Genomic DNA, 13,655 nt, shown 5'->3' on the forward strand with positions numbered 1-13,655 from the left:
AGTATAACATTTGCATTCAGTGTCTGCAAAACATTTAGGCTGAATTTAATTGATCTATCTTAATTTCATAATTCATTAACCTTTCCAATAAACGATTCTCGAATATGTAGGCTATTTGTTAATTGTGGAAAAATAAACCGTTTTGCTTGATATATAGCCTAGGTCTATTTACAAGCCATCCAAAAGGTTTTTCATTTTTGATGACTGTTTTGTCGTCAGTGATATTAAGAGAGAAATGCATCTTCCCCTCTAAGAAATCCGCTTCGTCTTGACAGCATATGTCAGTAATCAGGGTTTAACAATGCGCATGCGTGCACGGAGAAAATGAGCTTGGAAGTGAGGTGTCAGTCTAGTTTTAAAAAGCAACCCATGATGATTTCGCTGATTCTGCGTGGACGCTGGGCGGACACATTGTTTAACGTGTAATGAAAAAAATACTTTGGATGAACAAACAAGAGCATGGAGGGACTGAGTGGGAGCTGTCCTGCCTCTCACTGCAGTGATTTTATCCCGCACCCTGCACTGGGACGCCTCTCTGGGAACCACCGGACAGTGTACTCGGATATCCCTGCGCCACAGACCTCATCGGGCTCATCCCTGAGCTGTGGATACCCATTCGGGAGTCCATATTATGGATGTCGACTTCAGTACTCTCACAACGTAAACTTGCAACAGAATCCATGTTCCTTCCATCCTGGGGAAAAATACGTGGAACCAAGCGGTGTGCAACCATCTGAAGAGCTTTCCAGTAGATCCAAAGAATTCGCTGTTTACCCAAGCTTTGCCAGCTCTTATAAGTCTGTGCCCGGGTATTTGGACGTCCCGGTTATACCAGGAATCAGCGCGCGCCCAGAGTCCCGGCATGAAACTTTATTCCCTATGGACAGTTATCAGCACTGGGCACTGTCGAACGGCTGGGACGAGCAACTATATTGTTCTAAAGAACAAACACATTTTAACTACCTATGGAATTCCCAGTTTTCGGGTAAAATGAAATATCAGCAAATATATAAAGCTTGGCATTGGTATTCATGTTTGAAATGCTGTGTTATATACTAATTATACTTGCCCTATTGGAGTTTAAGAGGGGAAAATTAGGAGTAGAGAGAGAAAAAAAGAGATAAAACTTCAAAAATATTAGGAAATGTACTTTATCGTCACCCAATCTTAAATATAATTTCTTCATGTAGACCTCCTTTTTTTAAACACTAGTGATTTTCCGTATAATTCTTAATTTTTAACCGAGATGTAGATTGGCAGGTGTCAGTTTAAACTGTAGCTGATGTAAACTAAAGAGTTGAAATATTACCTTTTTATAAATATACATTTTACTTAAATAATAGGCTAGCTCTTGTATACGATTTTTTTCTTTCTTAATATTGCAAGTAACCAATCAGGACCCTATTAATTTCCCGCTCACCCAATTGCAGTTAAAAAAACAACCAAAGAAACCTCATTGATTGGTTTTGGTCGTCTTATTGTTAAAGTAAAACTAATTTGTCTGCAAATGTACAATATTTGGACAAGTTGCCATTTTAAATATCTCGTCTGTCTATTCTGCCTTGACAATTAACTAGTTTATACAAACCGATTGTCCGATTGACTAAATCATATTATTTGTGATCATAACTAAATTGTTTATCTTGTGTTTTTTTTTTGTGTGTGTTTTTTTTTTTTTTTTGTTTGTTTTTTTGCTTCAGAGTATATATGCTAGTGTAATTCTATAATCTACTAGGCCTAGATTAAATTAAGTATAGGCGAATGTGAACCGACGGTACAACTGTAGTTTCAGCGTGCTTTGCATGGGACTTAATTTGGAGGGTAAAAATGTTTAATTTAAAGGAGAAGTTCACTTTTAAAATGAAAATTCTGTCATCATATACTCACCCTCATGTTGTTTCAAACCTGTATGAATTTCTTTCTTCTGCTGAACAGAAAAGAAGATATTTAGAAGATTATCAGTAACCAGACATTTTTTGGGTCCCATTGACTTCCATAGTATATTTTTTTCCTACTATGGAAGTCAATGGGACCCAAAAACTGTCTGGTTACTGATAATCTTCTAAATATCTTATTTTCTGTTCAGCAGAAGAAAGAAATTCTTACAGGTTTGAAACAACATGAGGGTGAGTATATGATGACAGAATTTTCATTTTAAAAGTGAACTTCTCCTTTAAGTTCTATTCTGTGTGCTTTAAAATGGAAAATGGGGGTTTAATAGTGTTTAATGTTCAATAACAATGTTGCAATTATTTCAAACCAGTGTGTGGAGAAGAGTGGAGCTTTTGTTTTTGAGGACCAGTATAAAGATGTGATTAACTTAAAGAACATTTAATTGAAAATTAACGACTAACAATTATTCTTTAATATCTTTCGGGATTCACCAATAGGCTTTCTCTCAGTTATATGCCTATGAAGGCCTAAGTGAGTGTTGGAGTTTGAATTTCTTAAATAGGCTACCTTGTATTTGTATCAGCTCAAATGTAAACATTTCCAAATCATTTGAAAACGATCATTTGAAACAAACAATTTTCTTATTCCAACGACGATAAAATTATAGATTAGATGACTCACTGACAATCTCATATAGGCCTAATGGAATCTTTAAACTCTTGGTCAGAATTGTGGTCACAGTTTCATTCACCAATAATTTTACTTGCTATATTTGAGAGTCACGAGACATTAGCAGAGATTGTACTTGACATTGGCAAATGATTTCTAATATTTTCTTTCCGCCTTAAACTATTTTTTTGCAGATGTTATGCCGCACCAGACCGATATGAACGGGTATCGTCGCGGTCGTAAGAAGAGGGTTCCGTACACTAAGATTCAGTTAAAGGAGCTGGAGAAAGAGTATGAAGCCAGCAAGTTCATCACTAAAGACAAGAGAAGGAGGATCTGCGCCACTACCGATCTCTCTGAACGCCAGGTGACCATCTGGTTCCAGAACCGCCGGGTTAAGGAGAAGAAGTTCGTGTGTAAACCAACGCCAAGCAAAGTCATGCATGTTATTTGATTATCGTCGAGTTGGTTGCGCCAACAATTTCATCATTCAAGTTGAACAAAAAAACTTCCTGATCTGCCATCTCTTGTCTAATGAAACATGTAGCCTACTCGCCTACTTTATAGTTTCAGTAGCCTTACAATGCAGTAATAGATAGCCTACATTTCCAGAAAGGAGTCACAACATCATTCAACTTATTTTAAAGAATGAGTTACGCTTACGTGATCTGGAATGCTTAAGAGGTCTGATGATTGTTCATTTTTGCTTAAGATTTACCCCATAATACACGTGTCAATCCGCCATCAGATTCGTTTGTTTGGCTTTTGATATTTTGTAAACAAGACTTGCTGTTAAATTGGTCCCTGCTATTTATAATTTAATAGGGGTCTATGGTGTGACAGATTTTAAATCATGTCTATTTCTTGCCTCGTTTGTGTAGGCCTATATTTGTTCTATCACAGAAGGTGACTTTCAAAAGCAACTGGAATGTTAATTATTAATATGTGTAGGCCTATAGCAAAATCATCAAAAGTCCATCAAAACGTATGTCATGCATCCTTGAATTGTTTATTGTCAGCTTTGCAGCAATGTTTTTTTTTTCCTAGCGTTTTTGCTCCATTTTATAGCATGCATACATGCAAAGTTGTGTTTTATAGGAACGTATTGAATTGATGTTAAGGCGTGTTTACATAAATGCTTTGTTGATGGTGATGTACTGAACGGCAAAAAAAAAAAAAAAAAAAAAAAATACTTCTCTCCTTTCAACGCTTTTATTCCGCAATATTGTCACGCAATTTCATTGTATAGGCCTAGCCTACGTGAAGTCTCTGTCTTATTAGTGGAGATCAAATCTGAACTTTATTAATGGTCCACGGAACACACAAAAGCAAACACTGCATATAAGTGAAAATAATGTGCAGAAAATAAGTTGACAAAGCAGGAATTATTTATATGGGTCAAATTTTCGCACACGTCAATTTCCAGATGTTTGTCATCTTATGCTATTCTATGATTGACTGAAATGTAACAAACCTCATTAAGTTATGAAACGGCAGGATGCATTTGACTGTCTGTAACGAAAGCCATGGAGAAACATATTTATTATCCACTTATTGCGAATCAACATACGTTCCTCTATATGTAAAATATTTGACTCTATATTGTCATTGTACGTTTAAATGATGTCAACTTGTCTATGTTTCTATACAGGTTTCATATCCATACTCGCTCTCCATTGCTGTATTTTTCAGTCTTTAATACGCGTGCGCGCGGTGTCTGTGTGTGTGTCCTGGTAAACCATTATGGGTTCCCACAGTGATAACAATATCCAAAATCCTTGTCCTTGTGGGGACATTTTTCCTCGTGAGAAAAACAGCTTATAAATCATTCTAAGTGTTGTTTAGTGAAAATGTAAAAATGCAGAAAGTGTTTTGTGATGGGTAGGGTTTAGGGGTAGGGTTGTGTGTGTGTGTGTGTGTGTGTGTGTGTGTGTGTGTGTGTGTGTGTGTGTGTGTGTGTGTGTGTGTGTGTGTGTGTGTGTGTGTGTGTGTGTGTGTGTGTGTGTGTGTGTGTGTGTGTGTGTGTGTGTGTGTGTGAATATTCTCAGTCAGAGTCAGGATAGTGACAAGTTAATGTTGTTAACCCTGCAGTGGTTTGGTGGGACAGAGACTGCAGACGGCGCATCTTACCCACACTTCCTTTGGCTTCAAGTTGCCAAAAGGCTCCATACAAACAGCATAAAAAGTAATCATTGTGTGAGGTCTCAGAATCCTCACCACAGGCTTTCAACATTGTCTTCGCAACTGATCTGGCTGATCTGACCTTCTTTGAAACCTTTCAAAAGTTTCTCTTTTTTTAAACATTGGCAGACATGATCTGTCTTTTTTCATTGTTTAGGCATTCTGAAAAGAATAAATAAAAACAAACTGTTCTTATTGTATGTAAGGGGATGGATGTAACACTTTTTAAAGATGTTTAAAGATGACCCCTGTCAGCCAGTGTTTAGCAAGCCCTATTTCTGTTTGAAATTAGAAGGTTAAAATGCATCACATTTTGTTTGAGAAAAAACTATTTATTCTAATAGTTAATATGAAAAAGTTTAAGTACTAAACAAAATATATTTTTGGCCAAAAAACCCCCCCAAAAAAAAAAGCTCAAAATCTGTTTATTATATTATATTATGATCAGCTAAAATCAAGGAAGTTGACCAAAATATTGGTTAATAATTGATCGTTTAGATTATCCCACTTTTTTAACAAACAATACTCTCATATACACAGGTGGGTAGTCTATATTCCTCCAATTTTTCTACTATATGATCTCATCAGCATGTATGTACCACTTTAAACAGGCTAGCATGAATATGGACGGTGTGCTGGTTGACCATAGACAACAAGTAGACCATTGTAGTCTATACTGATGTCTAGCATTAAGATGTCATTGCCGCAAAATGACAAAACAGTAATATTATAGGTCATATTAAAGCATTTCCATGAATGTTCAATTTTAACATATTGTGAAGGGCCTATACCAAGACTACAAGAAATCCTCATGGTTGCGTGACAGTTATACTAATACAATTATCCATCAACAGTAAAATGTGACTTCTGAATGTTTGTTTGTTTGTTTGTTTGTTTGTTTGTTTGTTTGTTTGTTTGTTTGTTTGTTGAATGACAATACGGGATTCTCTTCTGAATAATTGTTTCAGTGACTGTTTTAAAAACACGTTAGTAAAACACTGTTTTACTGCTATTAGTTAATATCCTTAATTATCCGTAATTCTAGTGTTGCAATTAACATAGGCCTATGAGCTATTTTGAGTGACCATTTGCAAAGCACAATTTAAAAAGAAGACCTATAATATGGTCTATCACTGCCTCTAGTGGAGAAAGAGTGTAAGTGTGCAGGTTAAGAGCGGTACGGTATGGTACAGCACAGTATGGTACAATTATTTACGTTTCCACTGTCAAAAGTTGTGAATGAACCATCCTCCCATACCACTTTTTCGGTAGGCTACCCTTCCATTGGGGTACCTGCACAGTGGTACGGTACTAAAGGGTGGAGCTAGACTCAATGCAGAATGCAGATTGACTGAGTATCATCACTTGCGCGTGCTACAAGGGGAATGACAACGTAAGGGTTGGGGTTAGGGTAACCCTGAGCCATTTTTTAATATAGGCTACAGTTGAAATACAATACTACTGTTATTACCGGACTCGCGTCCTCGGGAGTCATCCTCCTGAGTCGGACTTGGCAAGTTCAGAACTTTGACTAGGCCTATTGAGAAACGCCTAATGTCGGCGCTTGTCTTCTTATGACAAACATGCCGAGAGGCAAGAACAAGATCTGCTGAATGTCATTTGTTGTTTACTATGTCGCTTTCTTCTTCGCGCGAAAATGACGTCGATCGCTTCTTTCCGGCATATCAAACTATCAAGTAAGGGTAGCCTACTATTGGCGGTGGAAAATGTTTAAATTGTCTGTCGATGATAATTTGGATTAAATATTTTAGAAAAGTAAATAATCTGTTGCATTTATTTCTTTTTCTAGTCATATTAACTTTACATTTAGCTTTATATCCTTGTAAAAATTGTGGTTTAGATAATCAGGTAGATCGACCGCAGTTTCAAGAATGGATGATCGTTAGGCTTCATGTTTTTTTTAAATAAGGGTGAGTCTGGTGTTAGGGAAGGTCAGGGAAGGTCATGGAAGGAATGCGTTAGTGTGATTCAAGTCCACAGAATCCGAGACTGTTGTTTAAATGTGTCGCACATGTACTAGACAGTGACCTTGAACCGACACAGAAGTGGGAAGCTTCAGTACAACAGAGGATATAAACTACTAGTTAAGATCATGAGAAAAACTGTAGGCTATTTTAAAAATGTTAAGGCAGGCAATTAAATAATTGTTTATAGGTATACTCATGTTCATTTAATTAGTTGTAAGACTTGAACGTGCTTATCAGAAGTCTTAGAATAAAAAACTCGATTCATGGATTGCGTTGGAAGGTTGTTGTTGTTGTTGTTGTTGTTTTTGAATAGCCTACACTGTAAAAAAAATTACATCCCCAAGGCAAAAATTTCTAGTGACTGATAACATCTAAATTTTTCAATTTGTCTGACGTATTATTTCTCATTGAGCCAATGTTAACAGACTATTGCAACAAGAATTGCAATTGGGCCAATTTAAAAATTTAGATGTGACCAGTCACTAGAAAATTTTGACTTGGAGAGGTTAGAAATTTTTTACAGTGTCCATGCATGTATTGGTTGCGCAAAAATGATAATAAATTATTTTTAAAAAATCATTTGCGCTCTGTAGATGAGCGAAAGGTTTAGGTTTGAAACGACATGATCACAGAATTGGTGAACTAACCAATTAGATTTAATTTTAGGCGTAAATGTTGTCATATTTTGGAATTTAAAATGTTTACGTTTCAGAAAGAGAAATAGCCTACTATTACACCTTGAGGAGGAAGATGGAGTGTGTGCCATCCTATGCTACTTTACTGGTTTACTCTTCCAATTATTCATCAAATTACATACTTTGTCTTACAAAAATAACCCTGAATGTACAGCTAGCTATAGCATATTATTATACAGTTCCATGAAACACATAGCCTAATGTATAATTGTTTATGACGAATACACACTGAAGGGATGAATGATGTTGATGCGACTTTCCTGTGTAATTTGCTAATTCAATTGCTCTCAATTTAATGTTCTATGCTTTGCACTTAAGATGGACTTTAATGGTGATGATGGCACGATGACGTAATGGACGCTCTCTGCCTTTTATAAAATGACAGACTAAACTACTCTTGAGTTAAAACTACTGAATGGAAACATGTATCTGGTTTTAAAGTAATGTAATTTGAGAGAGAAGTCTTGAATGTAGGCCTACATTTGTTTTTACAAACGTATTTGTGAGGGGGTGTAGTTAATGCAAATATAGCCTGCTATTATTGTAATGCATTACTAAGTACTTTGCCCTTGAAAACTTGACATTTTTTAGTCTGAAATTTAATTAAATTCTATATAGAACAATAGTGAATTTAACATAAAAAATGAACGTGTAATGATAAAATGTATGTTTTCATGTAACCTCTCTTAAATACTTGGTCAGTTCAAGAATAATTTATGTAGTTTTCTATTATTTATTTGAAAGAATTAAAAGAGCAGTTATGTATCCTTGTTTTGTTCAACTGGTCGAGGTTGATAACGGATTCAGAGAGTTCAATACTTTTTAGAGAGATAAAGAAGTAGGCTACAGGAATCTAATTACACTGTTGAATATGTAATTAGTAGCTATGGGATATACCATACTGTAAATATAAGGAGAGCATGTCTTTGAACCTGGATTTGCTTTGTGTGTTTTAAGCTAGATGCTTTAAAATGTTAAAATGTCAAAATAAAGCGCGCAACATAACTTAATTTAACATTTCAAATTATCCTGATGCTTGTCATTGCATAATGAGATGAGATTGTTTCGCTGACAAAATAATAAACAATAAAAAGTAGGCTACACCTAAATGTGTAAATTATTTTAAATCACACATAATATACATTTAAAAACAATACATCCAAATCTGTAGTTTTATGCACGTAATATAAACTACCAGGTTATCAGTAGGCTACTGAGTGAAAAAAAAATCTCTTTTGGAAGTGTACATTATAAAAGGCATTATAGTATATATATATATATAAAAAAAACCTAATAAACCAAGCTAATACTTTGTCAGACACGAAACACTGTGGGTGGCTCCTTCTGCAACTCACTCGCAACCAGTGTCATGTGACCACTATACAGCCAATAGGGCTCAGCCTGGTTTCCCCATACGTTAATGCCAGATTTGCTATAAACTATAAACTCTTAGTCGGGCCCGCCAAAATGGGCGAGCACAATCTCCTTAATCCCGGGTTTGTTGGACAATTGGTTAACATTCATACAAGAGATGCATGTTATCTCTCCAATTTCCGTGCGTCGGACGAACCGCTAGGGATACAAACCTCAAGAAGACACAATGTCTTCTCTTTGTCTTGGAACCCATCGGAACCATGTACTGGATACCCACAATCTTATGTTTCTTTAAACTCCACATACACTCAATCATGCGACATTCCTCGGCAGGAAGAAAACAGATGTTGTTATAGTGAGAGTGCGTGCGCCACCAGCGGTGCTGGTGACAATAACAATACCAGTCTTAAACTGGACAACTCATCAGTGTCAGGACTGAAGAATCTGAACGGAATGGACAACGGTGAAAATTACTCCAAATATGACTACTTAACGACTGCCGAACATTTAACCCTAAACCCTCCATCGTGTCGGTCCCTTGAATCCGATTCTGGTTCTTCACTCGTTATGGAGGGGTCCAAGACCCCACCGGGCATCACGAGTCCCCTGACATCCCCTAACATCCACACAGCCATACACGGAGGTGAGTCTTTATAAAGTGTTGTGTTTAGATGAGAAGATGACCCAGCAAGCAATAGCCATCATTTCACCGTTTCGGTTAACTATAGACCCGATATAGTCTGGCAATGAGTAACACACTTCTAGCCAAAATAACCTTGAATGTGGTTACATGTCGTTTTTGCCAAAATAACTTGCGAGATGTGATATTCCAGCATATAGCAAAGTCAACAGTGATTGTAAGGTGTTTGGTTTCATTTCAAATTGATCTAATTGATGACTAGTCTATTCTTGGGCTATGGTTAGACGTCTATTAAATTTTCACTGACAGCCCAAATTTTGTCTTGTTTTAGCCTAGACTTCAGAGCTGTGTATGGACGGCTATTAGACGTCTTTTAAATGCAAAATTGCTTGCCGTGGAGGATCTTGAAGAGAAATCATGCATGTTCTCTAAAAGGAGTTGGACATTGTGCGCTTTCAAATAAGTGAATTTCGTAGCTTGTGCGTTTGTCTTGCAAACATAAACAAAAATCATTGCAGAATTTTCTTTTTTTCTAAGGTGCGCTGTGGTTCCCAATTCACACACACACCCGAAAGAAGCGTAAACCCTATTCGAAGCTTCAGCTGAATGAATTAGAGTGTGAGTTTATCCTCAATGAGTTCATCACTCGACAGCGGAGGAGGGAACTGTCGGACCAGCTCAATCTCACGGACCAACAGGTCAAAATCTGGTTCCAGAACCGTCGCATGAAGAAGAAAAGGCTCTTGATGCGGGAACAGGCTCTGTCTTACTTTTAGAGCGAGGCGGATCCTGACTGAGATCTGAGATGATTCATAAAACATCGGGATGAGTGCTGATTGTTTTGTTATGAATGGAGGATCAGTTCGCGGTTTCCAAATAGTAGCTCTCATTGAAGCTTGACTGGACTTTAAGTAACCGTGCACACAGCTTAAACGAAATAGTTGATGCGTAAAATAGAAAAGACCAACCCGATCTCACGAGTCACGACTAAATTTATATAATTTACAACTGCAATAAGCATGATCCTGCTTGAACCTGAAGGGACAAATAGGCTTTATTAGGTTTTGTTAGAGCCACCTGACGGCATTGAGGCTTCTAAGATTGTAGTTCAAGATGAAATTATGATCTTTTTTGTCTCTTTGTTGTAGTCCAGACCAAAGAGCAGCATGGACGGTGCCAGGCTTTTGCAAGTACTAGCCTACTACTGTTGTGATATTTGCATGTGATGTTTACAACGCTCGAACATTCACTCACTGCCGTCTTTCTCAGTGCGGTCAGTTGTGTTTTCCTCTAGAACGCTGTGTTAATTATATATTTGTTAAAACGGAGTACATGATAGCAGTGTATATAGGCTATAATACTACTGTTGTGGGTAATGACGTTTTATAATCAGTGCAATGTCTTCCTGATGTTTGGATGGCAAATGTCTGCTACACCAAGCATTAACCATTAAATGATTGTATCAGTGTGGGGCTAAGCGTTCAATTAATTTCCAATAAAATGTGATTACCTGTTGTCTGTTCTCTGTTATTGTCTGACCTAACGTTTCTTAACTGTATCTGACATAAATGTGTCTCTAGTTTTAGCAGTCTAAATTATAGCCTACTGAAAATGAATCATTGTTCTTGCTACATATGGTTTCGTGAAATAGCCTAAATTTGCTAGTCAGAATTATGAACCTTTTGGAAGTTTGTTTTTAACACGCTCAAATTTAACATTTCTCACCAAAATATATCCAACCCGTCATGGTTTTTATTTTTTATGTACACTAATATTGTCCCAATGTCCGAGGTTGTGTAAAAAAATAATGCTTTGATAGCTTAACGCTTCTGCGTATAAGTGTAAAAAATACATTTTTGGACGTCAGCATGCATGATGATAGCACTCATTTGTCTTTCCACAATAAATGTCCTTGTTATAAAGGTTTCGACTTTGAGACAGTCGGGCTCTTTACAGCCTCTGGCTGTGGCGTGGACTCGACCTTGAATGTGGCAGTGGGAGGAGTGAGAGAAGAAGATGGAGTAAACATTCAGATGTCTTCCTAAAAATGTTCATTTAGCTTCCTGATCCAAAAAGGAAACAAAACTGTCATACAATAATGTTTTTTAACTGTATTAAATGTAACAGAAATCAGGAAACATCCTTGTCACTGATCTTTTGAGATAGCAATAGGACAAAAATAATAGCATGACAGTTTAATCAAATAACCTGCGAATTTATTTATATTTAGGTCAAAAAATATGATATATCATCTAACCAACCTAAATATATTAGCCAACACCAACAAAACTAAACTTAAGGGTAGAAAAAAACTTAAGATAATGGTTACCACCTTTTACAGTGTATGTGAATCTTAATAGTAGGCTACAGATTAAATGCATAAAATAATAATAATAATAAAAAAACACTGAAAAACATGACTAATTTTACAGTTTTTATACAATTTCGGCAGAAATAGTTCAATCTACAGGCATACAATCAATTGTTCATTGTCATTAATTATTTGATGATTAAAGCAAGTATTTAGATTTTATGTAGCAAATACGTTCATCAGACAAACACATTGTAATCATAAATGTATTTCTAAGCATGTAGCATTCTTGACTTGTTTCTGAACATTATATAAAACAGTGCCGAACGGAAAGATTAATATTAGCCTACTAATAGTAAATAGGCCTACTATGTTATTGTTGTAAGTCGAACTAAGTCGAATGAAATTTAAGAAACTTTCTGAGATCTTTTATGTTTAGTCTCATTTCCTCTCATTATCACTCGCTTTTGTGTCCTGAAACTAAAAGCAAGAGGTAATGAAATTATTCCTGCGGTTTATTACGAATAATCTGCACTGTGCCGCTGTTGTAAAGGTCTGTCGGTCCGTATTAAACGGTTTTACTGAACATAAACATGTCTATGATTTTTAGGAGGATTGGGCATTAAGATGTTCACGCGAATATACAGAGATGTTTTAAAGTTTATTTTTATATACTTTTGTTGTAACCTAATTTGTAACTCAAATCAAATGTCATTTCTGACTTAATGTAAAGCAAATTTTAGGTTACATGAGAAAAGATTAATTTGTTATTTTCTCACTAATCAATAAAATGTTTATAGCCTTTTTGATAATCCTGAGGATTTTAAATTAAGATTAATAAATAATAAAAAGGTTTTAGAAAAGCATGCCATTGTACGTGTCTATTAAAATTAATAACATTCAACTCTAAAATCACCACCACTGAAACCCTAAAGAACGATCTGTTGAGTTTAGATTTAGGTTTTCGATTTGTTTTGTCAGTGTAGAGAAGGAAGACGATATAAAAAAATCACCTTAATTTAGTGTGACAGGAAAATGGCTTTGGATATATTGGAAGGAAGAAACAATTTTGCAGTAAGAACAGGGCATAAATATAATATATGAAGTGATTCTAAATGCAACTTCAAACACCAGCACTCTTTCTCTGAATTTAAAACGGTAGGAAGTAGCGGAGGAAATTAAACATCATAAAGGAGAAACTACAGGGTGTATGACTTACTGCAACCGAATCCTGCGGGAAGTAAAGAGTCATAATGTCCTGCGTTAGAACTCCATTTTAAACAGAAAGGAATAAAACACACGTTTAATTTCCCGCCTAAAGAATTATTTTTATTTAATTCAAAAGTTCTCCAATTACACCCATTTCAACCATACGTTGCTCACATCTCTGTTTCTGAAATGTATTGCTCATCATATAAACTTTTGCACTTTAACATTTTCTTTACATTTCCGCTTCTGTAATAGGCCTAACACCATTCTGAAGTTCTAACTTGTAGCCAAGTTCGAAACGTCTGTCTAAATTAATAAAATTGTATACACTTTATTAGGCTTGTTACAATTTGATATAATTTGATTTGAAATAAAATTGACCAGAAAGGGATAATTTATTTTAGAGTAGCCTAAAATTGTCATAACCATCCCGATATGAAACACCCTATATTGCATGTCAGTCTTGACATTTGTGTTGTTGTTGTTGTTGTTGTTGTTTTGCACATATTCCTACCGTTGGCATTTCTTTCGTCGCCAGCTTAAATGCGAATGTGCTATATAGCAGGATGTTTCATTGGTCCAGCTCTTAAAAGTTGTTGCCGATTGCTGCTGCTCATTCTCTTGACCTTTTTATTTTTTGTTATACACACGGCCCTAGTTAATACTTGAAACTGTTCACAGTACAAGCAAGCAAG

At 36.0% G+C, this 13,655-nt stretch overlaps 2 protein-coding genes across 2 annotated transcripts; both read left to right on the top strand.

Annotated features, from left to right (window-relative positions):
- Positions 1-299: 299 nt before the first annotated feature.
- On the top strand, positions 300-4,335 carry hoxc13b (homeobox C13b). The gene is made up of 2 exons (XM_079858023.1): positions 300-985; positions 2,757-4,335. Exons 1-2 carry the CDS (start codon positions 460-462, stop codon positions 3,014-3,016), a joined length of 786 nt encoding a protein of 261 aa, XP_079714149.1. The 5' UTR covers positions 300-459; the 3' UTR covers positions 3,017-4,335.
- Positions 4,336-8,838: 4,503 nt separating this feature from the next.
- hoxc12b (homeobox C12b) lies at positions 8,839-10,947 on the top strand. Its single transcript, XM_079857182.1, has 2 exons — positions 8,839-9,443; positions 9,978-10,947. The coding sequence occupies exons 1-2, from the start codon at positions 8,894-8,896 to the stop codon at positions 10,214-10,216; spliced, it is 789 nt and encodes a 262-aa protein (XP_079713308.1). The 5' UTR covers positions 8,839-8,893; the 3' UTR covers positions 10,217-10,947.
- Positions 10,948-13,655: the final 2,708 nt, after the last annotated feature.

The sequence above is a fragment of the Squalius cephalus genome (genome assembly GCF_949319135.1).
Source record: "Squalius cephalus genome assembly, chromosome: 22".
NCBI classification, from domain to species: Eukaryota; Metazoa; Chordata; class Actinopteri; order Cypriniformes; family Leuciscidae; genus Squalius; species Squalius cephalus.